This window comes from Silene latifolia, chromosome 1, assembly GCF_048544455.1.
Source record: "Silene latifolia isolate original U9 population chromosome 1, ASM4854445v1, whole genome shotgun sequence".
NCBI classification, from domain to species: Eukaryota; Viridiplantae; Streptophyta; class Magnoliopsida; order Caryophyllales; family Caryophyllaceae; genus Silene; species Silene latifolia.
In genome coordinates, this window is record NC_133526.1 from 5,510,917 (window position 1) to 5,538,307 (window position 27,391).

At 42.9% G+C, this 27,391-nt stretch overlaps 2 protein-coding genes and 1 long non-coding RNA gene across 3 annotated transcripts; 2 read left to right on the forward strand and 1 right to left on the reverse strand.

The window, feature by feature from the left end:
• Positions 1-415: 415 nt before the first annotated feature.
• Positions 416-1,558, reverse strand: LOC141628633 (F-box/kelch-repeat protein At3g23880-like). The gene has a single exon (XM_074441764.1). The coding sequence runs from the start codon at positions 1,556-1,558 to the stop codon at positions 416-418; it is 1,143 nt and encodes a 380-aa protein (XP_074297865.1).
• A 5,039-nt stretch (positions 1,559-6,597) lies between these two features.
• On the forward strand, positions 6,598-8,128 carry LOC141646744 (uncharacterized). The gene is made up of 3 exons (XR_012545603.1): positions 6,598-6,729; positions 6,817-6,935; positions 7,782-8,128. It is a non-coding gene; the product is annotated as an uncharacterized LOC141646744 (long non-coding RNA).
• Positions 8,129-24,633: 16,505 nt separating this feature from the next.
• On the forward strand, positions 24,634-27,388 carry LOC141628703 (F-box/kelch-repeat protein At3g23880-like). The gene is made up of 3 exons (XM_074441823.1): positions 24,634-25,748; positions 26,358-26,668; positions 27,381-27,388. Exons 1-3 carry the CDS (start codon positions 24,634-24,636, stop codon positions 27,386-27,388), a joined length of 1,434 nt encoding a protein of 477 aa, XP_074297924.1.
• Positions 27,389-27,391: the final 3 nt, after the last annotated feature.

Here is a 27,391-nt window from a genome sequence, read left to right on the forward strand (position 1 = left end):
AGAGCCGTTACCACTCATACCAGCCAACTTTGATCGTTTGAATAGCTATTGTAGCGACTTATTGTTGCCGAATTTAAATTACTCTCTTTGATTTTAAATAATTAATTAAACTTTCTTTGATTTTAATACTCCTTGCGTTAAAGTATCGGTATGCCTTGGTCTAGTGCTAGCTGCGCTGCTAATATTTTTCAGTGAAGCGATCCCGAGCTAATATGACTGCGCACACGGTTATTGTAATAAGCACATCAGTTAATGTTTTCCGGTGCTCTAAAATTTTAAATATTGATTTCAATTTGCAACACTTAAGCATAACATTGATATCAAGTTTTAAACCGTACTATGAACACAAGATAATATTTGATGGAAAACATAACGTGTATTCTAAGATAAGCCTATACAACGTAAAAGACGACGCTTAGCTCCCTTTTTCCTTGTTAACATGCAACTTTTCCGAGGAGCACCCTGGAATCGTAACGAGGCTTGCAATACAAAACATGACGGAGCTATAAAACCTTGATGATACCCTTAGAGTGAAGGGCACCGTTTTGTTAGCTTGGTGATCATACCATTTGAGATTCCAATTACCTTGAACCAGTAAACGATGACGTCCATCCTTTGAACGAGCAATAAGACGATGATTATCTTGAAATTTTCTAGGAACACGAAACATCTTCTTCCATGAACCATCTTCTTCTATCATCCAAACTTCTCTTGATAAATTACCACCGCGTAGATATAACAATCCATCCAACTCTTCCAAATATACTTGACTTCTTAGTTGAGGTAAATTAAGATCGTCTATCCATTTCTCTGTAACAACATCAAATCGAGCAATTCTATAATCATTATCGCCTAGTATCTTAACTGAAACAAGAAGATAGTGTAGCATCTTGTTTCGGTATATTACTTGTTCGTTTAGCCATCTTCTTCCGGATGAAACTCGAGTAGTTGGAGGAGGAGTAGGGTAGCTCCATAAATCAGCCTTCACGCTGTATACACGCACATCGATGTCATTCTCCGTCCAAACCCTATTAGTCACTACAATCTTGTAGTCATCGTGTTCACTATCGTAACCAAAACCATATGATTTATAGTCTCTCCAATTCTTGTCCGAGGAAGGAAGGATTAATTTGAAAGTACCCGTTGTAGGGTTGCATATAACAAAGCACTTAACCGTGTAATCGGGCCCACGCGTAATTTTCAAGCAAACCAAGCCATTACAGGAGCCTACAACTTCGGTACAGGTACTATTGGTTCTTATTATATCCTTAGGCCAATTCAATTTGATCCATCTAGAGGGGCGATAAAGATCATCGACGAAATGAAGGGCAGTTGTAAAAAGGGCACGATTGTGTTTTGAGTCGGATTGGAGGGATTTGTTAAGATGGAGTTTAGCGAAGAGGGAATTGTTGATAAGATTGCACCACTCTTTGCATACGCACTTGAAGCGTAGGACCGATTTAGCCGGTAACAAAATAAGTATTTCAAGGATCATATCTAAAAGCAATCGACGGGTCGTCTTTAGATTGCACTTGTTTCTTGTAGTGAGAAATCCCATTTCTGAAAATCTTGTGACAGAGAACAACAACCTGGATGATCTCAGATGTTAAAGCAGAAATTATATTGAGATTAGGAATTTGATTGTCATTAGGATTCTAATCGAGATTTTGTTAACAAAATATCTAATACGTCTTAGATAAGCATTTCCTCCGTCTCGATCGTTTGATTAAAGGGTTTCCATAAAATATGTCCATCCCCTGTTTACTATGAATAGGTGATGAGTTATAAATGGGATGATTTTTACATGTAAATATTTACAAGATTCAATATATTACATTATCTACAAATTTATCTCCATTCTTTTTGTGATACGGAAATTCCTTTTTTTTTTCTTTAAATAATTTTACGATAAAAATTTATTGACATTTTATGATAAGTAGTTCGGCTAAAAAATATGTCCAGAGGCTCAATTTAAAATCTGTAACGGGGTCTAAACAAATTACCTCATTATCTGTAACGGGGTCTAAACAAATTAACTCATTATAATTCGGATCACAGAAAGACACTCGGAGATGATACGATTACATTCAGTGTATAGAATCTTCTATACACCACTAATAAAATTTCGACATGTAGAACAATTTAATATTACTAATAGAGACGACATGTGAAAGAATCGCTCTTCTACTAAAAGAATAAAAGTTCTTTAAATTTGTCCTGCCTAAGTGAAATGTTTACATATTAATACCGTCTAAGTGAAATGCTTTATGATTGGTCATAACTCCTCACATTATATCATCTTAATTCTATACCATAAATAGGAGATACTACTACTAATTTTTAATTTGTAGACACACATTAATGAGATATTTTAATTTTGTTATACATCCCCCTTATACTAAAAGAATAAGAGATCTCCATAATTTTCCCGCCTAAATGAATTTGGCTATAATTGGGCTATCATATTTATAATTGGGCTTTTATTATATCATATCTGTAATTGGGCTTTCATTATATTATTTCTACATCTGGATTATACTGAACTTTTCCTTTTCCACCGATTAATACAAAACACTAATAATAAGAAATTTTACAATTAAATTTCAAATTGAGTTAAATATCAGTTGTATAATTGTTAATTTCTTTAATATTCTTATCAAAAAACCGCGCATTAGGGCGGGATCTGTACTAGTGTGGTACTACATCAATCTATATATCTATATCTATATAAAAGAGAGTTTTTTCGAGCGATTCTAGAGCGTCCACATCATCAAAAATTAATTTAGGAAAGTTTCATAAATATTAATTTCCACATAAAAAATAAAGTGGAGAATCTTTTAATTATTATAATATCTATATTTCCTATTTTATATTCATGAGAAGTATATAATTTTTATATAAAAACTTTGACATTTTATTTAGCAAAAAAATGTTGTTATAAAAATTATGAAGATAATATAATTAGATTCGTGGTCAAAAATGCTTTCATTAGAGTATAGATTTCATATCATTTGCACATACGTGTATTAAAGATGGTGTACTTCTTTTAATAACATTGAAAAACAATGTTAGTGTGGTGATTATAATACGTATTGATGGGGCATATTCTGCACCCGCTGACCGAGTCAACATATTGACCAAGGTCAAAGCCAAAAGACAACAAGTCAAAGGAAAAACAGCCTAACCGACATGGAGTCAACGAAGCCTGTCGGCCTGCTACTTGGGTCTCGGCTCGGCAACTAGCCGGCCGAGAGGCATATCCGTGTACTCACATCCAGTCCCCTCGGCATGGAATCAACCAGGCCTGCCGACCTGCCATGGGTCCCTCAGCCGAGGGTAAGACAGTCTTTCCACCTGCTATGACCACTTGGCCACTTGGCCACTACGTGACAAAAGGTGAAAGTCTATAAATACTCCACTTCTCTCATTGAGAAAAGGATCCGAAAATCATCTAATAATCTCATAATCTGGTATAAACTCCCTTATCTCTCTACAATATACTTTGCCAAGTTAACACACAACTTATCTCTCTAAGTTTACTGACTTGAGCGTCGGAGTGAGTACGTTCGGCCCCAAGCCGAGCCCTCAGTTTGTTCATCTTTACAGGAGAGAGTGAAAGGAAGAGACAAGCAACGACATCATTCTACAAGCTCACGTGGTCACAATAACTGCTCCGAAATTACACCCGGAACAATTGGCGCCGTCTGTGGGAAATAGATACTAAAAGCTAGTTACCTACCTTACAAAAAAAAAGAACCAAAACCATTCAAAGAGCTAAGAAGATGTCAAAACAACCAGAAACTGTGAGTGAGGGAACTACATTCTTCCAGGATTTTGTCCACCAACATGCTCATTTATTATGACAATTCCCGTTAATTAATCGTTAAGGTGAAGTGTAAGGGGGAAAACGCCTCTAATTCGCCTACTAACTCCCTCCCGGGCTCATAACAGGACACTAGTATCCCCGACTCACCTTCCTCCCGGGTTCGTGACTCGGACTCCCTAATTCAATACCCAAATACCGAAGTATTGGTCAAGGCTCAAGGTTATTAAACCCGCGTTGGTTTCCAAGTAATCCCACTCCCTCTCTCGAGGGGCGATTTCATACTCAAGATTGAAGGCACTCTCCCTCGGTTCTCCCTCTCGGGTTCAACCTAGGTCGACAATTAGTCTAAATGAGGTGGGCTTACTCCCAACCTAATTGGTTCTCACCAATGGTCAAGTGTCAAAAGTCAATCACCAACAACAAATAAGACTATAACAAGTCAAATCCTCCAATCGTCCCTAACCAACACTCCAACAACTAATTAAAATGAGATTTAATCAAGTAACTTATACATATCGGGTTAAATCGAATCCTAGCGAAAATACTAGTCACTACTCACTAATCATACTTAATTCAACAAAAGACACATAAATAACTAATCTAATGACTAGACATGAATAAATTAACACTAAGCATACTAAGAGTAATAAAGACTAAAACTTTAAACTAATTAAAAACATAATAATAATTAAATAATAAGAAGAAAAAGGCTCAGTTTGGCAAGACATTTCAGGTACCTGATTGGCTGATTTGGTCAAAGTAGCTTATTTGACCAAAGTTTCAGGTACCTTATTTTTTTATAAGCGTTTGGCAAGTAGCTTATTTAATCAAATAAGCTACCTGAAATGAAATGCTACCTAGAGTAGCATTTGAGATTTCAGGTACCTGATTTGGTTTGATTTTCCGTTTTTACCCTTTAAATCTATACTATTAAATAATTATCATATCCTTTTACGTCATTTCATCAAAATCAGTTATCTTTTCAGTTAGTTTGCCAAACATTTTTTATATAATCAGCTACCTTATCAGTTCCTAATTTTCAGCTACCTTATCAGTTACCTTTTCAGATTTCAGTTAGCTTTTCAATTTTCAGCTACCTTTTCAGGTTTCAGCTACCTTTTTAGGTAGTTTTACCAAATAGAGCCAAAGAGAGATGATCAATACCAATACTTAAATTTAAATGGCAGTAAAATGGTAGATTTCCATACAATTGTTGTGAATTAAAAAGAAGACCCACTAAATCTAAATTAAAGGAACGATAAAAAAAGACTAAATCTTGATTTTGAAAGAACAAAAATTAACCTACCCTAAAATTACCACTCCTACTCCGTTTCGTCTTCTGCTAAAACCACCAAAAATTAACCTTGCAAATTTGTCCAACTTATTTGTGTATTTGTACACTACCAGCCCAATGCATATGGACAACGACCAAATGAAGTAAGCTCCGGCCCAACGTAAGACAGCTCAAGTGCAATCTTCTCTAGCCTCATCCGTTTCAATTTGCTCCTCCTTGACCCGATTAATTTACTCGGTAATCGGTACCTACAAGATAACAAAAAAATGACAAAAGTAGTACCAATATTCCGAGAAATAAAATAAAATATTATTATAAAACTAATCGACTAATATACTATTAGTATAGATTTTTTAAATAGAAATATTAAAGAAAATACGAAATAACAATTATAAAACCTAATGTTTAACTCAATTTGATATTTAATTGTAAAATTTATTATTATTATTATTATTAATGTTTTGTATTAATCGGTGGAAGAGGGAAGTTCAGTATAATAAAAGCCCAATTACAAATATGGTATAAAGAAAGCCCAATTATTGCCAAATTCATTTAGGCGGAAAAATTTGGAGATTTCTTATTTTTTTAATATAATGGGGATTTAACATTAATATAAGTGAATAAAGCCGACTCAAATTATTAATTCGACTAAATAAGAGATAAAATGTGGGTCTACTCTCGAGTCCTGATCATAAAGTGCTGAAGTAAATCAGTAATGCACATTGATATGCTGCATGGGCACCGCGTGTACCACAAAGCAGTGGCGGATCCAGGATTTGAGTAAAGGGGGGGCACAGTAAGAAAAAAAAAATTTACGGACAACATTTATACATTAAAATTCAAATATCGTTAATACATGGTAAATTACAAACGAAAAATCTAAGAAAAATCTAAAGCAGGTCTTTTTTTATGGTTCTATTTTGATTTTTATGGTTGTGTTTATGGTGTTTCTGTCTCTGGGTTGTGTTTATCGTCTTTTTTTTTTTTTTTTTAATTTTTTTTTTTTTTTGTCACGTGAGGGCACATGCCCTCACTTTCCCCCCCCAAATCCGCCCCTGCCACAAAGAACACAAAACATTCTCCTACTAACCTTCTTCCAACAAACACATCAAACCCAAAAATCACACAAAAAACATCAAAAAAATGGAGCAAGAAACAGGAATACTAACAGGAAGTGGAACAACATCAGGAACATCAACAAAACAAGAAGAAGAAACTCCATTAATCAAAGAAAAGAAGGTGATGAAAGTAATGGTAGGTTTGGATGAAAGTGATGCAAGTTTTTATGGACTTAATTGGGCACTTCAACATCTTTTTACTCCCAAAACTTTGGCATCATCAGCACCAACATTAGTGGATGATCCTAGTGTAAGTTTAAATGAAGAGGGTTGTTTGGTGTATTTAGCTCATGTTCAAAGCCCTTTTCAAAATTATGTTTATCCTGTCGGGCCGGGTTTGCATACTGGTATAATTCGTACTCCCTTCATCTCATTTATATTGTCCATCGTCTTTTGCTGGATCAAGTGTAGTAGAGTCGGTTAGGCAAGCACAAGCGGAAGTTTCAGCTCGAATCCTCGAGCGTGCATTGTCATTTTGCAGACACAACAAGGTAGCAAATTGAGTTCCCGAGAGCACTTTGGTACTTTAGTTTCATCATATATACAGTGTATGATGAATGAACTTAATAATTGTGCAGGTGAGAGCAGAAACATTGATTCTTGAAGGAGACCCGAAGGAGGAAATATGCAAAGCGATTGAACAGACGCATGTGGATATGTTAGTCGTAGGTAGTCGCGGCCTAGGACAAATAAAAAGGTATGTCTATTTCTTTGTGTTTCGAGTCTCGACATTGCAGTGAAATTACTTTGGCTCCTTATGAGTTGATATCATTATCAACCGTCCTATGTCCTATGTTATTTTTACCTTCGATCTTTATCTATAATTACAATTTTGATGGGAGTGGCATCAACCCGACAATGCTATGGTATATTGACTTCTAACCTGTCTTGCGTCTATCATGGTTTCTTCGTCTAGTGGTAGCTGCTGGAGGTAGGGGTGTACACTGGACTGGGCCGGGGGCAGCTGGGCTGTCAATTTGTGGCCCAGGCCCGGCACTGAAAAGGGGTCGGACTGGGCTCCATAATGTCTGGCCCGGGTCCGGACCATATAGTGTTTTTTAGCATTTTTATAATTTTTAGCGGGCCAAGCCTGGCTGGAAATTTGGGGCACTGGCCCGGCCCGGGTAGAGGGACGGGCTGGGCTGGCACGCGGCCTGGCTAGACTAGAAAAAACCGGCCCACTAATGCGGGCTGGCCCGAGCTGGCCCGCACCGTTGAACAGCTTTAACTGGAAGCTTGTGTACGGAATGTCGAATATTCTATATTCTGATCCGCTTCCCTGCATGTTACTGATCATTGATCATGCACCTCATTCACTAACAAAAGAAAAAATTGTTCAAGTGTGACATTTAGCTGTGTAAATGATAATTTGAATCCTAGTCCAAAACTTGTACTCATTGATAATACGACACGAAAATGCTTAAAAACATGTATAACAATTAACAAGAGACAATGGATTAAAACATTAAAGGAAAAACAGTTGCAGATTCTGGACTGTTTTCTCATCTAATCTCTAGTTCACCCCATAGCTGTTGGTTTACAGGGCATTTCTGGGAAGTGTCAGCGATTATTGCGCTCACCATGCAAGTTGCCCTGTTTTGATCGTGAAGCCGCCAAAAGAAGCCCACTAGCCTAAATACAAAGCGATCGCAGTGAAGCGACTCCCAAGCTAAATAATATGAATATGCATACTATTAGTTTATGTTTTCCAGTGAACTATTTGGTCTAGTGTAATTGATGTCTTTCAAAAACCCTAGTTTTCCGGCTCGACTATGGAGTCGAAGCTATGTTTATATCGTGTCAAACAATGTTTGTAGCTATGTTTATATCGTGTCAAACAATGTTTGTAACTTATTCTCGGATAAAACCTTACGGCATCTTAATCCTTAATTTCTTGCAACTTTGTCGAGGAGCAACCTGGAATCGTAACGAGGCTTGCAATACACACCATGGCTGATTGATCCCTTGGCAATGCCTCTAGTTTGATTGTTGTGTTATCTCGTTGATCATACCAAAACAGACCATAGTTGTCAAGTAGTAACCGATGTCGTCCTTCCTTTGAACGAGCAATAATATGATAATGCCATTCTATATGTCGAGGAAAACGCAACATCCGCTTCCATGAACCGTATTCTTCCATGATCCAAAGGTCGTGATAAAATTTACTAGGGTAATAATTATCAACATGTAAGTATAACCATCCATCCAACTCTCCCATTATTATACCCGATATCAATTGAATCGGTAAACATAAATCGTCTTTCCAATTCTCTGAAGCGACGTCAAAACGGACAATTCGATAATCTCTACGACCACGACCCCTTCCATCTTCTACTAATTTAGGTGAGGTAAGATAGTGTAGCATCTTGTTACTAAATATTACTTCGCGTCGGTTTTCCCAACTTCTCCCGTATGAAACTGGAGCAGGAGGAGTACGGCAGCTCCATAAATCGGCCTTCAAGCTGTATACATGCACATCTCGGTTAGTCTCCGTCCAGAATCTATTACTCACTACGATCTTATAATCATCGTGATCGCTATCATAACCAAAACCATATGATAAGCTATAGAACTTTAATATCTTCTCCGACGGAGGAAGGATTAATTTGAAAGTACGCATTGTAGGGTTGCATATAAGGAAGCTCTTAACTGGCCACTCCTCGTAATTACCGTCCTTCACAATAACATTGAAGCAAACCAAACCGTTGCAAGAACCTATAGTTTTTCTATAGTCATAGTTTCTTATGGTACCCTCGGGCCAATTCAATTTGGTCACTTTAACCGGGTGATAAAGATCATCAACAATGCAAGGGGTACGAGTACAGAAAAGTGTACGATTGTGTTGTGATTTGGGTTCGAGGGATTTGTTAAGATGTAGATTAGCAAAGACAGGATTGTTAATAAGATTGTACCACTCTTTGCATACGCACCTGAAGCATAGGACGGATTTAGCCGGTAACCAAACTAGTATTTCGAGAATCACATCTAATGGTATTTGATGGGTACCAATTGTTGGTTGGCGCAGTGGTAGCATGGGGCTGCGCTTGGTAGGGAAGTCTGCGGATCGATCCCCCACAACTGCGATTGGGAGGGGTTTAAATAACGTAATCCTTGGACACGCCCCGAAATCCGGATTAGTCGGCCCAATGTGGTTCGGATTACCGGATGGTTTAGACCAAAAAAAAAAAAATGGTATTTGATGGGTCGTCTTTAGACACCCCATATCTCAAATCTTGAATTTGGAAACAATAGCCGTAACTTCAGATCACAAAATATATATAGCAAGAATCATATTGAGTTTAGGAAGGTAATTGTTGCTAGGATTCTAATGGTGATTGATGTAAATATTTTCTTTCTTAGCATCTTAACATGTGTTCATTCACATGTTAGAAAAATCTTAATAAAAAACTGAATTTTTAAGAATATGTTCATAGTATCCATTTTTTTTTAAGAATTTGCCCATGGTACTTTTGACGTTGACTCCTCGAGGTTCCATTTTTGTGATTAAGATATCCCTTAACGTAACAACAGCTAAGGGGACTTTAAATTTTGATGATGCGACAATAATAAATAATTACTAATCAATATATATAATAAGAGTTTTTCTATCCTATGCCCGCTAGGCATATGATAACAAACCCAAAAGGGAAAGAATTAATGATGTTTTTATGGGAAATTGCAATATTCTATCACTTTATAAGAAAAACATCATTAATTCTTTCATTTTTAGGTTTTTTAGGCATAGGATAGAAAAGCCAATATAATAATAAAAACACAAACTAAACATTTAACTTTTTGCTACATCAACATTTATCACTTATTCACCCATTTACCCTCCACCTCATCAACAACACATTTATTACTTAAAAAAAAAAAGAATAAAGAAAAGACTACCAAACAACAACTATTCTTATCCCTCATATTCGTTACCTATTTTATAAAGAAAAGCACACCCATTTACTTGTGTTAGGCGACCTTGAACAAGATTATTATAAAACGGGTCATTTTAATAACTGTCTTTATTCATTATCTTTTTTTTTTTTTTTTATGTTTAGATCCGTTTTACACCTTTTTTAATTTAGAAGTAAAAGATTTCGCGAAAACTTACCATTTCATATAGAGTTATTTTTCCGGTAGTTTTAAGTCAATAGTTTTTCTATTATAGTGGTTAAATAATAAGTCTTTGAAATAGAATGCATAAGGACAAAAATATGAAAGTCCCGTGCAATGCACGGGTAGCAAAACTAGTTAATAAATATGAAATCCCTTTTCTATAAAAGCTATAACATTTAGGAGATTCTGATTGGCTATTTAGGAAAATTAAGTTTACTTAGGTGATGTAGGGCCCCCCATGAGACCATCCACAATAGAGATGAGCTTATCTTCCTCTTATTTTGCCTCACTCCCTCTAATTTTTGGATACCTCATTTTCTCTTTCATTCACTTTATTTCTCACCATCTCCAACCTCTTTCTTTTATTTTCTCACACAATAGAGAGAGAATCATCTTATGTTCCTCTCTTACTTAAATTACTCTACCAATTTTTATTAAAGAAAAAAGTAAAAGAATTATTGTCCATATGCCAAAAAGTGGTTGATTAATAGGCACAAGGGCCAAAGTTAGCTTTCCTCTAAAATCCTCTAAAAGTAGAGGAAGTGACTACCTTCCTCTTGTTAAGAGGACACTTAACATAAGTCCCACAATAGAGAGGATGTCCTCTTAGAAGAGAGAGGGTACTAAGAGGATGTTCAATCCTCTTTACTATGGATGCTCTGATCATTAACCCATTTCCACGTTCATAAATTCTAGTAGGAATTCAATGAAAAAATAACAGAAAATAAATATAAAATCAAATGTGAAATCCAATAATCATTTTGACAAATATATCATAATCGGAATAATATCAATATTATTGAATAAGTTATTATATTAATAATGTTAAAAGATATTGTGATTGTGTTCAAATGCTTTTGAGTACTATAAATACCCAACAATGTAATTTCCAATGTTGGAAATACGAACAATTATCAATAATATCACAATCGCTTTATGAATTCCTCCCTCTCCATTTCTATTAACTTGATATTTGAAAATTCAGTCGCGATTAGAAACCTAAGAACAATTACATTCCTGCTATATAGCCGCCTCTGAGATCCAGGGTTGTATTCTGTCACAAGTTTTTGAGATATGAGGGGTCTAAAGACGACCGATCGAATACCATTAGATGTGATCCTCGAAATACTATTTTTGTTACCGTTTAATTCCGCCTTACGCTTCAAGTCCGTATGCAAAGAGTGGTGCAATCTGATCAATAGCCCCGTCTTCGCTAAACTCCATGTTAACAAATCCCTCGAATCCAAGTCAGGACACAATCATGCCCTTTTATGTACTTGTACCCTTTCGATCGTTGGCGATCTTTATAATCCCTTAAAATGGACCAAATTGAATTGGCCTAACGATACCATAATAGACGACGTCGATAGACATCTGGTAGGCTCTTGCAATGGCTTGGTTTGCTTCAAAGTTTTTCCGAATTCTAAGGATACCACCATGTGTAGTTACACGGTTAGGTGCTTCCTTATATGCAACCCGACAACACGTACTTTCAAATTAGTCCTTCCTTCTTTGGAGAACAAATGGAATCGTCGGGGCTCATCATATGGTTTTGGTTACGATAGAGACCACGATGATTATAAAATTATAGCGACGAGACGTGTTTGGAATGAGAATCATCCTGATGTGTGTATATACAGCTTAAAGGCCGATTTATGGCGCTGTCCCAGTACTTCTCCTACCCGATTTTCATCCGGGAAAACCTGGAACAACTATGGACGCACCAAAGTATTCGGAAACAAGATCGAGCACAGCATGCTGCTACATTATCTTCTTTTAAGTAAGATAGAAAGCGATGGACGTGTCACCTTAGATTATCGAATTGCTCGTTTTGATGTCGCTTCAGAGAAATGGATAGACGACCTAAATTTACCGGCTGAAATGAATGATGCCATACAACTTAGACAGTTGGATAGTTGGTTATACATACACGGCATTTATTCAAATGACGTTTGGATCATGGAAGAATATGGTTCATGGAAGAAGATGTTTCGTCTTCCTCAAGATTTAGCGTGGCATTATCTTATTACGCGTTGTTCAAAGAACGGACACGGACATCATCGTTTATTGCTACAATATTATCAAGGTTATGAGAATTGTATAAAATGGTACTGTTCCGGGTGTAATTCCAGAGCAGTTATATGTTACCACCCGTGCTTGTAGAATGACGTCTTTGGTTGAATCCCCCTTGCGGTCTGCTGAAACGATGAACAAACTGAGGGCTCGGCTTTGGACCGAGCGAACTCACTCCGACGCTCAAGTCAGTAACTTAGAGAGGTAAGTTGTTGTTACTTGGCAAAGTACGTATTGTAGAGAGATAAGGAAGATATTACCAGATGAATAGTGATTCTTAGGTTAAATTGTGGATCTCCTCCTCAATGAGAGTTGAGGAGTATTTATAAACTTTCACCTTTTGTCACGTAGTGGCCAAGTGGCCAAGTGGCTAGCAGGTGGAAAGACTGATCGACCCCTCGGCCGAGGGACCCATGGCAGGCCGGCGGGCCCTGTTGACTCGCCGCCGAGGGGTCTTGGATATGAGTTCACGGATGTGTGCCTCGGCTGGCTCATTGTCCCCGCCGAGGCACAAGAGACAGGCCGACAGGTGGCGTCGGTTAGGCTGTCTAAGCCGTTGACTTGCTGTGGATATCTTTGACCTTGCTCAATATGCTGACTGGTCAGCGGGTGCAGAATATGCCCCATCAATTTGCCCCCAGCGTAGTCTATGCCATGGTATGGGCTCCGATGTATGTTGAGCGTATATTCTGCGCAAGTACAAATTTCTGCCCCGGCTTCTTCTTCCTCGTCATGGCTCTGCTTAGGCCGTACCATATCCCCCCTCCACATGGATGTGTAATGGACATCCGATGTGGAAAGAGGCAATGACGCTGGCTGAGACCAGGGTGGAGAGTGCCGGTTGTTTCTGATTGCCCCCTGGCCGGTGCTTTCTGGCTTGGTTGATCATGTGGCCGGCGGATAAACAGATACTTAGGAATTTGATGAGGAAGATGATCAGGCAGAGAGATATGAAGGGGCGTGTTGAAGACGCTTGGTCACTGTTGCATTGATTGACGTTCAATCGCTGTTAAACGATTGACATTCCGTGGTTGCGTATGTCCGACACGTGTCTGCTTTCTTGATTGGTCAAGGCGTTTCATGGGCTGCGCCCTGATTGGTCCTTCTTTATGGGCTTTCCCCTATAAATAGGGCAGTTAATCCCTGAAATTGGGCACCAATTTCATTTTCTCAAAAATTTTCTTCTTTCTAGCCCTCTTTGACGAAACTTCTCTCTAGCTTTCAGAATCATTACTCCGGCGTGGCGTTTTTCTTCAAGGTAAACAAACAAATTTCTCTTTTTAACTTGTGAGTTTTGCTGTAAACATGTCTTCTGCTGGTGCCGGACCTAGCAAGCCTGCGCCGGGGGGTTCCCCGTCGCGTCTTGATGAGGAGGGGATACTAAACGCCATCCCGATAAGGTTTGGGGGCCCTAGGTCTCCGTCTCCTGAAGTCAATCCAAAAGCTCTGGAGGGTTGGGAGGATGATGATGTTGATGATGACTGTGAGGAAAGGATTCCTTCTGGTGAAGAGAGGCCGCATATCCTGGATCACGGCGAGGCGTGCATGACTGGCCCTGACCGTGCCTGGACCAACAAATTCGCCAGTTGTTCCGGCGGAACTCTTTTCGAGGGTCATTTCTACTTCGGTGAGGGGTACAAAATTGTTATCCCTGAGGAGGGTCAGGCGGTCTGTTGCCCTCCCCCGGGTCATATCGGCGTGTATATCAGGCACCTGGAGTATGGGCTCCGGTTTCCTTTGAATAAACACGTCATGGCTATCATCAAAGCTATGAACGTCGCCGTGGCTCAACTGCATCCGTTGGCCGTTAGGACGATAGTTGGCTTCGTGTGGCTCTGTCTTTTTAAGGGGGAGGTCCCTACAGTTAACTTGTTCCGCCGGCTTCATCATCTTCGGGCGTCGACCCCCGGTAAAGCGGGGTGGTACAACGTGCAGATGGAGCCGGGCGTCCTCTCAGTTGATAAGCTTTCTTCCTGCAAGGACTGGAAGGGGCGGTGGGTGTATGTCGAAGTGCCGGATGACTATCCGCTGCCCCGGTCCTTCCAGCACCAAGTCAACTTGCGGTGCGAGAGTAAGAGGGAGCGTGAAAAATGGGTCTCCCTGAGTAAGGTCAAGATGGATGCCAGTAGGGTTCCTCTTGGTTCGGATGAGGAGCGGGCGATGCAGCTGTTTGATGCTGAGAAGGGATGGGTGCCCCCGACTCAGATTATTCTTCAGGATGAGCTGCTTTGCCGCGTCGGCCTCATACCGGCCCTCAACCAGGGTGAGTAGGGTCGGTGTGAGGCCCATCTTTGCCTATTACGCTCCTGTTTTTAGAGCTTTGTTTTACTTCTTTTATGTAACTCTTGTCTGGTTTCTTGCAGACCGGTTTGGCCAGGATCTGTCTGAGGAGACTTTGAAGAGGTTAGGGCTTGATAAGGACGGGAACGTCGTTGAGCGGCACCCTCAGGCTGACGCGCGTGATCGTAGACTGGCTCCCAACGAACTTATGGACAAGCAGCTGAAGGCACTGGATCCGGCGGCGGCTCAAGCACGGGTTCTCGGGGGCGTGCCGAAGAGAACATCAAATGCAAGGTCCAGGTCGGCGACGGCGTCGATTCCAACTCCCTCTTCAACCCCAACGGTCCAGAAGGAGCATGTGGAGGTCATTGATGTCTCCGAGGAGGTGGTGACCGTTGCGAAGGGCCCTCCTCCTCCAAAGAAGAGAAAAGAGCCACTGCCGGCTTCTACCGTTGCCGGGGAAAAGAGTGATTCACCCGGTCCTCCATCTAAGAGGGTCCAGACTGGTACGGACCTAACCTGTGGTTCAGACTTAGCTGGTTCATTATGCATTCCCGATGACAGACTCTCTGATGTGTCAATGAATGTTGACATGGATGCGCTGTGTAAATTTTTTGTAGATCCGCCGTCGGCAGCCGCCGTTCTTTCTGAGCGGCAATTAGAGAAGCAGCCTGAGAAGGCGGGTGATAGGAATGTCACCGTCGACTCCGTACTCCAGAAGGTTCCCCCCGCCGAGCTTGTGGCAGAGGGTACAAGGATATCCAAGAGGCTGGCGAAGTGGACTCAACTGGCCGGCTCCTACCTTATGGAGCAAGAACAGGCCATGGCCCAGGCAGGGCCACTGATCCAACGGCTTAAGCTTGATCTCTCCGCTGCAAAGGGAGAAGCCGGGAAGGCTAAGCTTGACCTCCTAGCGCTTTCGAAGCGTGCGGAGGAAGGCCGAGAAGCGCCTCGGCCGAGAAGACCAAAGTTGAGGCTGCTGATGCCACCTCTGCCCAGTTGCTGGAGGAGCGGGACAGGTATAAGGGTGGGTACGACGCCGTTGTTGCCAAAAGGGAAGAATGGAGGGAGATGTATGAGGCTCAGTCGGAGGCACTCGCGGGCACTAGGGCTGTTCTTGCCCAAAGGGAGAAGGATATTGAGGTGCTTCAAACTAAGATCCTCCCGACCCGTGCGCTCAATTCGGATCGAGGCCGAGGAAGCGACCAGGGAGGCAATCAAGAGGCTCATTCCTGAAGACTCCTTCCCGTGGGAAAAATTTGAACAGCTTCTGGATGAGATGGCTGATGCCGCGGAAAAAGCGGTTGCGGAAAAGGAAGAGGCGGCGAAGGCGGCTCAGATAGCCGAGGCCAAGGCGGCCTATGATGCAGAGGTGAAGGAGGCCAAAGAGGAGGCTGAAAAGCTGAAGGCATGTGGAGATGACAAGCTTTCCTCTGGGCCGGCCACCGAAGTTGACGCTGCTGCTGCCGATGGTGGGCAGCATCATGCGTAGGGAGACGGGCGGTCGTCACCAGACTCACCCGGCGTCTCGGATAGCTTTAGCTGTTCGGGGGCCAACTACTGAGCCTTTCCTCCCTGCCATCTTTTGGCGCCTCAAATGTCATGTCTGCGACCTTTTGCTTTTCTTTTCCTTGTTTTTGTAAAACTTTGGTAGGTTGCGTTTTGGCTCATCCCTATGGGGACGGCCGTCGTCTGTATCCTTCTCGTTTGTAAACATCATTTTTAGTAAGAGTTTGCTTGTTTTGCCTCTGGCTTGGCCGAGGTCTTTTCTTGTCTTCTTGCGTTATTAATTGAGCGCTTTTTCATTTTTACCTTCGGCTTAGCCGAGGCAGCTAGAATGCGTATCTCAACTGCGTTTAACGTTTTTTTCTTGAACATGTTAGCGTGTTGGTCGCTTCCTCTTTCACTCTCGGTCTGGCCGAGGCGTCGGATTTGCGCTTCCCAACCGCCGTTGTGAACATGTTAGCGTATCGACCGTTGTGTCCCCTGCCAGGCCATCGGCAGACCGAGGCGATGAGGGGTTACGGCGCGACAGCGCACGTTAGCGTATCGATCGTTGTGTCCCCTGCCAGGCCTTCGGTTGGCCGAGGCGACTAGGGGTTACGACGCGACAGCGTATGTTGGCGTATCGATCGTTGTGTCCTCTGCCAGGCCTTCGGTTGGCCGAGGCGACTAGGGGTTACGACGCGACAGCGTTCTTGGGGTGACTGTCCGGCTTGGGCCGGGGTGTCTACCTCGATATGACCGCGGAGGGGATAAACACTTTGATGGAAAAATTGGGTGATTCTTCATTAGATGTAAACATGCGTTGGGGTGCCAACAATTGTTTTGGACACCTCCGCCGCTACACAAAGTATTTCCTGAGATTGTCGGTGTTCCAATGGCTCATCAGAGGCACACCCTCCATGTCGGTCAGCCGGTATGTACCCGGCCTCATTTCTTCAACCACTTTGTAGGGACCCTCCCAGTTGGCCGTTAGTTTACCATGAATGTTTCCCTTGTTGGTGGCGGCCGACTTTCTTAGGACTAGATCCCCTACTTTCAAGTCCCTTTTGTGGACTCTTCGGTTGTAAGCTCTTCTCATTCGGTTTTGGTATACCGCCAAGTTGAGGCGTGTTGTATCTCGGCTTTCTTCAACCAGGTCTAGGGAGGTTCTTAAGCCTTCCTCATTTTCAACCGGGTTAAAGGTGGCCGTTCAATGTCGGACCGTTGCTTTCAATTGGCGGGATCGCCGGACCCATAGACTAAGTGGAACGGACTGTACCCCGTTGCTTCTTTCTCCGTGGTTCGCAGGGACCACAAGACGCCGGGTAGTTCATCGGCCCATCTTCCCTTTAGGTCTTCAACTGTCTTCTTCAAACCGTTGAGGATTGTTTTATTGGCCGCCTCCGCCGTCCATTGCTCGTGGGTGACAGACGGAGGAGTATGCAAATTTGATACCGAGTTCTTCCAAACCAGCTCATTATTGTGTCACTCCAAAACTCTCGGCCGTGGTCGAATACCATGACTTGGGGTAACCCAAAACGAGTTATGACATTTTCCGAGATTACCTTTCTTACTTACCGCCGTCGTCTTTGCGAGTCTCAAGCTACGACTTCAACCCATTTGGTGAAGTAGTCAACGGCGACAATCAAGAACTTTCTTCCGTCGGATGCCGTTGGAAATGGCCCTAGTAGATCCATCCCCCACTATGCGAAAGGAAGGGGATTAAGTGCACGGCCGCGGAGTCTCGGGACGGCGCGTGTATCACCGGAGCATGCATTTGACAGGTTGTTGCATTTTTGGTCTTGGCTCGGGAATCCGCAAGCATGGTGGGCGAGAAGTAGCCGGCTCGGAGAGCTTTGTGGGCTAGTGTTCTTGCCCCCATGTGATGGCCGCAGATGCCTTCGTGGATCTCTGTCGATATAGCTCGCGTCGGCCGGGACCGGACCGACGCACTTTAAGAGTGGCCTCGTTACGGACCTCCTGTACAATTCCCCTTCAAACACCACGTACCTTGCTGCGATTCTCTTTATTTTCTGCGAGAGACTGCGGTCCTCCGGTAGTTCATTTGTCAATTTGTATTTCATTATCGGAGTCATCCACGTTGTCTCGGTCTCTATGTTACCCACCATGCCGACGACCTCGGCAATGCTCTTGGCATTCCTGATGTCCACCAAAGACGGTTCAAATGACATTCTTGATGGTTGAGTGGCGAGTTTTGAGAGAGCGTCGGCTCGGTTGTTCTCGCACTGGAATGCATTGTATCCGAAAAAGATTTCAACTTTGAGGTGTCGCTTTTACCCTTTCCGGGTATCTTACCATTCCGTCGTCTCGAGTCTCGTACTCTCCTCTGATTTGATTAGCCACCAAAAGTGAATCTGTTTTCAAAATGATGTGCTCCGCCCCTGCGGCCCTAGCTAGCTCGACTCCGGTTATCACCGCCTCGTATTCGGATTCGTTGTTTGAGGTCGAGAAGGTAAATTTCAAGGCGTACTCGAACTCGTCCCCGTTTGGGCTGATGATAAGTATGCCGGCTCCTGAGCTGTTCGTCGTGGAGGACCCGTCGGTGTATACCTCCCATACTCCGGGGTTTTGCTCTTCTTGGTATGTGCATTCGGCCGGAAATCCGCCGGCTCGTCCCTTTATCGAGGGCCTCGGCTTGTACTGAATGCCGAAGCCGGATAGCTCTACTGCCCATTTGATGAGCCTGCCGGATTGCTCAAATTTTTCTAATGCTTTCTCCAACGGCTGGTCGGTTAGGACCGTCACGGGATGTGCGTCGAAGTAGGGTTTCAGTTTCCTTGCAGCGACGACGACAGCAAAGGCTGCTTTTTCAATTAGCGGGTAATTTCTCTCGGCGGGCAACAATGTATGGCCGACAAAGTAGATTGGGTGCTGTTGCTTGTCTTCTTCTCTGACGATCACGGCACTGACCGTGGCCGAGGTAACTGCTATGTACAGATATAGTGTTTCCCCCGATCGGCCGGACAGGGTTGGGAGAGTCCGAAGATGAGCTTTCGGTTGTTTGAAAGCCGTGCTCGCTCCTCCCCAGTAAAGTCTTTATTCCCCTTCAACACCTTGAAGAATGGGGTGCTCTTGTCGGCTGACCGAGAGATGAAACGGGCTAGAGCCGCCATTCTCCCGGTCAGCATCATGACCTCCTTTCGATTCCTCGGCTCCGGCAGGTCTAGGATCGCCTGGACTTTGTCTGGATTGGCGTCAATTCCCCTGGCACTGACAAGTACGCCGAGGAACTTACCTGCCCGGACACCGAAGTTGCATTTCATTGGGTTGAGCTTCATCTTGTACTTCCTTAGTGAACAAAATGTCTCGTGTAAATCGGCTAAGTGCTCGCTGTCGGACTTGCTTTTTACAATAGCATCGTCGACGTAAGCCTCAATGTTTCGCCCTTTTTGATTTTGGAACACTTTGTCCACCCGTCTTGTGTAAGTTGCACCGGCGTTCTTTAAACCAAACGGCATCATTTTGTACATGTATGTGCCGTTACCGATGATGAATGCGCATTTAGGCATGTCTTCCTCGGCCATGAACACCGATGATACCCCGAGAAGGCGTTCAGCGGGCTCAGCATAGTGTAACCTGCTGTCGCGTCGATTAAACTATCTATTCGAGGCAGGGGATAGAAATCTTTGGGGCATGCTTTATTAAGATTGGTAAAATCCACGCACATCCTCCATGCCCCCGATGATTTCCTCACCATTACAACATTAGCTAACCACTCAGGATAGGTACAAGGCATGATAAAGCCCGCCGCCGCAATTTATCTACCTCGGCTTTTATGGCCTCATCCTTCTCGAGGAGTTCCTCATCCTTTGCTTGACAGGCGGCGGTGGGGAGTACGTTCACCAGTGAACAATTACCTCCCGCTCACGCCCGCATCTCGGCCGCCGAGTAGGCGAAGACGTCTTTGTTCTTTCTCAGCAGATCTAGGAGTGCGGCTCTGAATTTTGGCTCCAGGTTAACACCGATAGTTACGGTGCGGCCTGGGTCAATCTCTACCTCTTCGATCTCCGCTCCCTCGACCATGCCGACGATGGTATCCATGCGCTCGCCCTCCTGTTGCAAGGATGGGCTCTTCCCCTTCTCTGACTTCTTCGCCACTTTGAAGGATTTCATGTTGCACCCTCTGGCGGACACTTGGACATTGACCACTTCGTCCTTTTCGTTCTTTGAGATGAGCTTATGCGCTTCCCCCCGGTCCGAGACATACATCAATGTCAGAGCCCGGATGGACATTACTGCATCGGCCTCGCTCAGGGTGACTCGGCCTATGAGAACGTTGTAGGCGGACGAGCCGTCAATGACCACGAACTCAGACATAACGTTCTTGGCCGCACTTCCCTCGCCGAACCTCACCGGCAGCCTGATTGACCCAAGGGGTACCAGGCCGGCACCGAAAAAGCCGTACAACGGGTTGGTGCGGGGCTCAAGTTTTCAACCTTCGGACCGAGGTTGAGAAAGCATTCGCTGTACATAATGTTTGTGTAGGCGCCTGTGTCAATCAGGCACCTCTTCACCAGGTTGTTGGCTATGTCCAAGTGGACTACGAGTGGGTCGCTGTGAGGGGCGATGATTCCCTCGTAGTCCTTCTTCCCAATAGTTATATCGGGGATGTTGGAAGCGGGAGTCGCTGTGTTGGGCACAAAGTTGATGGCCTGATACAGCTCGTTCAGGTGCCGTTTGTGCCCATGAGCGGACCCACCGTTCTCGTTGCCCCCGATGACAACATGGATTACTCCTATCCGTTCGAAGACGGATTTCTTATCTGAACCGCTGACATCAGTCTTTTGGCCTTTGGCAACATACTTGCCGAGGCTCCCCTTCCGGATCAGGTCTTCAATGGCATTCTTCGGATGCGGCAGCTTGTCGATAAAGTGACCGGTGTGGCCGTGGTACTCACGATCGCTCGTGTCACCGTCACTCCTCGGCCTGGGAGGCCTCTCCCACTTCTGACCCTCGCTCTTGCTCAGGGCGAAAACCTCGGCGGCAGACACGGCCAGGGGGGTGTGATCATTGTACCGCTTCTGGCGGTTCGTTCCCGAACTCCCCCCGGCGTTCGCCGAGTTCTGTTTCCTGGTGGACCTGTCAGGCCGTGTCCTATTATCGTCACGGCGTCTTTCATCCGGGTTGTCCTCCCGGCTGCTTTTTCTTTCTGAGTGCTCGGCCTCGCTGGGGCCTACCCAGGTTCTGTGGTAGTCCTCCACCTTAATGGCTTGATCGGCCATTTTCCTGGTGGAGTCTAGTCTCTGGCCGCCGCACTTGATGAGCTCATTCTTTAGATCTCCTCTCGGGAGGCCTTTCATCAGCGCGAAGGCTGCCAGTTCGCTGTTCAGCTCACGAATCTGCTAAACCTTGGCGTCGAACCTCCTCACGTAACTTCGGAGAGATTCGCCTCCTTCCTGTCTGATAGTTAGGAGGTCCGAGGTCTCCACGACCCTCCTCTTGTTGCAGGAATACTGGGCTAGGAACGTGTCCTTTAGGTCGGCGTAACAAAGATACCCGACCGTCGGGTAGCCCCTTGTACCAACTCGCGCCATACCATGCGTGTCGTTGGGAAGACTCGGCACCAAACCTCGTCGGGTTGCTCCCATACCGACATGTGAGATTCGTAAGCCTCGACGTGGTCGGTTGGGTCGCCTTCTCCTTTGTATGCTATAGGTGGCAACTTCACTTAGTCGGCACCGGGTATCTAGGACGTGGCGCCGAGGGGTCGTCCGACCACGTGTCGAACGACACGCGGCGATCGGCTCCTCACATCCCTAGTCCGGCTCCTCTCCCCGTGGCGGGAAGGGCTTCTTCTCCGACTCTGGTGAGTCGGGTTTTTTCTCCGACTCCGGTGAGTCGGACTTCTTTCACTCCTCTGGGGGGTGCCTCGTCGGCGCTGCGGCGATGCCGTCCTCCCGCGAGTGCGGGAAGGACTAAGGTCTACCACTAGCGCTCTGGGCTCCCCCGGCGTCTTGATCGGGCCAGCCTTCTTCCAAAGTGCTCCATTCAAGTCTCTTGAATCACCTTCTCCTGCCCCGGTCTCCTGGACGGGTTCCGCCGCTCTTGTCGGTGTGACAGTGTGAGCCGACGTATTACCAAGGAGGTCCAGGAGTAGCTTCAGATTTGCCACATCAACCACATGTCCCATGATGGTGACCTGGTTGGCGGGCAGCGGCATATCTTGTTCCTTTGGCGTCTCGTTCGTCGTATCAGTGATACGGCCGGTGGGAGACCGCCCGATTTCTGAGTTGCGGAATGTGTCGTCTTGGTAGAATTTGTTTTCCACCAACACCTTCTCTGGTTGTTTCGACATCTTCTTAGCTCTTTGGGTGGGTTTTTTTTTTTTTTTTTTTTTGGGAATGAATGTGACTAGCTTCTAGTATCCTTTCCCACAGACGGCGCCAATTGTTCCGGGTGTAATTCCAGAGCAGTTATATGTTACCACCCGTGCTTGTAGAATGACGTCTTTGGTTGAATCCCCCTTGCGGTCTCCTGAAACGATGAACAAACTGAGGGCTCGGCTTTAGACCGAGCGAACTCACTCCGACGCTCAAGTCAGTAACTTAGAGAGGTAAGTTGTTGTTACTTGGCAAAGTACGTATTGTAGAGAGATAAGGAAGATATTACCAGATGAATAGTGATTCTTAGGTTAAATTGTGGATCTCCTCCTCAATGAGAGTTGAGGAGTATTTATAGACTTTCACCTTTTGTCACGTAGTGGCCAAGTGGGCAAGTGGCTAGCAGGTGGAAAGACTGATCTACCCCTCGGCCGAGGGACCCATGGCAGGCCGGCGGGCCTTGTTGACTCGCCACCGAGGGGTCTTGGATATGAGTTCGCGGATGTGTGCCTCGGCTGGCTCATTGTCCCCGCCGAGGCACAAGAGACAGGCCGACAGGTGGCGTCGGTTAGGCTGTCTAAGCCGTTGACTTGCTGTGGATATCTTTGACCTTGCTCAATATGATGACTGGTCAGCGGGTGCAGAATATGCCCCATCAGGTACAATCACAGAGATAACACAATTGTACCCTTCGAAATAGAGGCAACAGTAAGGCCTGATGGAGTCAGTCCACCACCACTCATACTTTGTATTATATCAAGCCTCGTTCCGATTCCAGGGTGCTCCTCGACTAAGTTACAAGAAATCAAGGATTAACGAGTTTTGTCGATCTCATAATTAGATGTCGTGGTTTTTTCAGTTAATGTATTATACAACTGATTGTATATATATATAACCTATTTAATGTAGTTGAGTTTGTTATAAAGTTATCGAGCTATGATACATAGTGATTGAGTTTAACAAAATAATTATTAAGCTCAATAACTTATAAAATAGCTCAACAACTTTGTGTAAGAGCTCATCAGCTTTATGTAAGAGCTCAACAACTTTGAGGCGGTTATACAGTGCTACTATACAACTGGTATAGTCGTATATTAAACGAGACGAGATCATTATCGTAATAATATGAGAAAATTGTTGATTATAGTCTTTTATAAACTACTTTTTTGCAAATTTCATCCAAAACTTTTAACTCCGGCGGACAATTGACTCCAATTTAAATTTTTGTCACTTAAATTCATTTTTTATGACGAAAATACCCTCACCTCATTTTTTATAATCCCTTGTTCATCTTCCTTCTTCATATGTCACTCTTCATCTCTTTAATCCTTCTTCAATTGAGAAGTAAAAAGACATAATCTAGGGAAAGTAAGTCACTTTTTAACAAATTTGACCGAAAAGAGTATTGTGGTGCAATTTTGTAAGAAAAGTAAAATTTTGGATGTAATTTGCAAAAAAAATATAAGGCTGTAATTTTCAAAAAAATCAACAATTTTCTCTAATAATATAGGAACTTTTTATTTGTCATAAGCAGCGACTACCTCCAACAATATATTTTTGTGAACATAATCGCGATTAAAATTCTAACTACTTAGCTAAGACGTACTCCTACAATTTAATTTGGGCACATTATAAAACCCATTTATTAAAGTTTCAAATATAAAATATTAATATTTTAAAAAATTCTTTATTTATCTTTGACCCAACGAATACCCGTTCGGGTCGCTTTGGGTTCGGGTCAAACGGGTCGCCGAGTCGAAATTTTCGGGTCTTGACCTTGAAAAACTGGTCAGGTAGATTTTTTGGGTCGGGTCAGAATTTGACAGGTCTACTTACCTCCGTTCGTGAATAGTGCTTCGCTTTTTAATTTATCGTTATTGAAGTAATGCCTTCGTGCTTTCTTTTCAAAAAAAAAAAAAAGGATTGGGACGGAGGGAGGGCTTATCTAAGACGTATTACAATTAAATGAAAAGCACATTCAGATTACAACGTGATATTTTGTTAACACAATCGCGATTAGAATCCTAATGACAATTACATTCCTAATCTCAATATAATTCATTCAGATCCAGGTGGTTGTTCTCTGTCACAAGATTTTCAGAAATGGAATATCTCAGTACAAGAAACAAGTGCAATCTAAAGACGACCCATCAAATGCCTTTAGATGTGATCCTCGAAATACTAATTTTGTTACCGGCTAAATCGGTCCTACGCTTCAAGTGCGTATGCAAAGAGTGGTACAATCTTATCAACAATCCCCTCTTCGCTAAACTCCATCTTAACAAATCCCTCCAATCTGACTCAAGACACAATCATGCCCTTTTATGTGAAACTACCCTTCGTATCGTAGATGATCTGTATCGCCCCTCGAGATGGACCAAATTGAATTGGCCTAAGCAAATCAAAAAAATTATTGATAAGGCCTATACCGATGTTGTAGGCTCCTGTAATGGCTTGGTTTGCTTCAAAATTCATGTATTGAATGATGGTACTGCAACTCATTTTCCTTATTACACGCTTTCGTGCTTCTTTATATGTAACCCTACAACACGTACTTTCAAATTAATCCTTCCTTCTTCGGACAAGATATGGTCGAACCATGACTTATCATATGGTTTTGGTTACGATAGTGAACACGATGACTACAAGATTGTAGCGACTAGTAGGGTTTGGATGGAAAGTGACCGAGATGTGCGTATATTCAGCTTAAAAGCTGATTTATGGAGCTATCCTACTGCTCCGCCTACTCGAGTTTCTTCCGGAAGAAGATGGGAAACCCAACAAAAGGCGATATATAGAAATAAGATGCTACACTATTTTGCTTCTGCTTGGATAGTAGGTGGCGATGGAAGTTATGGAGTCTATAAAGAATATCGAATTGCTCGATTTGATGTTGTTACGGAGAAATGGATAGACGACCTTAGTATACCTCAACTAAAAAATCCGGTAGTATACCTGAGAGAGTTTGATGGGCGGTTATACCTACGTGTTCGTTCTTACTCGACTGACGTTTGGTTAATGGAAGAACATGGTTCATGGAAGGAGATGTTTCATCTACCAGCAGCCTTCTTGTACCATCGTCTTATTGCGTGTTTCAAGGACGACGGAAGCCATCGTTTACTGCTTCAAAATCTAGATTATTGTCATGGTGAAATCAAATGGTATGATCCCCAAGATAGCACAAGTTTACCCTTTGCTCTAAAGGTGCCATCGTCAAGGTATATGTTAGTTTTCATGCTTTATATTCCAAGCCTCGTTACGATTCCAGGGTGCTCCGTCCAAAAGTGGCCTGAAGTCAAGGAAATAGGACCTATGCGACGTCTTTTACGTTTTATAGGCTTATCTTAGAATACCCATTATGTTGGGTATTCTAAGATTGAGCGCTACCGGGTAGCACTAACTCATTTTCCTTGTACATATGCTGCAACCGTGCGTATTTTATTCACATACTCGGTTGATGTTATTCAATAAAAAACGATACTACCAAATAAAGATGCATGGTGGAATTGTAAAATGATTAGGACAGAGGAAGTACCTTTTTATTTGTCCTAGAAATAAAACATACGAGGCTAAGATTTGGACATCCTAGTTATGTGTGTTAATACTTATACTTCAACCACCGAGGGGCAAATGATAATTTGTTCACTAAACTATATAGGGACTTAAATAGTCCGCAGGGTTTGAGGTTCATCCCGATCCCGATATAACCAAGGTCCTCCATTAACTATTGGGAACTTAAGTTTCGTATACCTTTTTTTTTTTAAAATGTAAAATGCCTTGATCAATTCCTCTTATTATGTTTGCAACTTTATATTTCATACTTTCAGCGTGTTATTTAATTATAATGGAATGGGCATTGTAATTTATGGAGTCGATAAAGATTATAGAATTGCTCGATTTGATGTTGTTACGGAGAAATGGATAGACGATCTTAATTTACCTCAACTAACAAGTCTAGTATATTTGGAAGAGTTGGATGGATTGTTATATCTACGCGGTGGTAGTTTATCAAGAGAAATTTGGATGATAGAAGAAGATGATTCATGGAAGAAGATGTTTCATCTTCCTGGAAAAATTTTCAATAATCATCGTCTTATTGCTCGTTCAAAGGATGGACGTCATCGTTTACTGGTTCAAGGTAATTGGAATCTCAAATGGTACGATCACCAAGTTAATAAAACGGTACCCTTCACTCTAAAGGTATCATCAAGGTTTTATAGCTCCGTCGTGTTTTGTATTGCAAGCCTCATTACGATTCCAGGGTGCTCCTCGGAAAAGTTGCATGTTAACAAGGAAAAAGGAGCTAAGCGTCGTCTTTTACGTTGTATAGGCTTATCTTCATAGTACAGTTTAAAACTTGATATCGAAACTGTACTTTATTTATGCCTGAATTATCGTCCCTTACTGAATTATTTTAAATTGCATTCAAATCCTATCATTCGAATGAAAATTCAAATTATTTTTGGCAAGCAAATATTTGTTAAATTGTTTTCAAAGTGTAGTTTGGATATGACATTAGGAGAGGATGAGAAAACAGTAATGAAATCCTCATCTAATTTGTTTTTTTTTTTAATTTTCAATTATTGAAAGCGTATTCTCGGTTTCAGCCGCTGTCGAATTTCCCTATATGTAGTCAATGCTTTAATTGTCAGTCACAAAACTACGCTCGACGCCCTTTCGTCGCCCAAAACAGTTTTTCTTGTAGTGATCAGTCTGTCTACAAAGTGAACTAATCTGAACAAATCAATTATTACGCTAAAATTATACGAAATATCACAAACAGTTTTAAATATTATGACGTCCGTCTTTTGAAAGAGCAATAAGCTGATACCGCTGATCAAATTTTGTAGGAAGATGAATA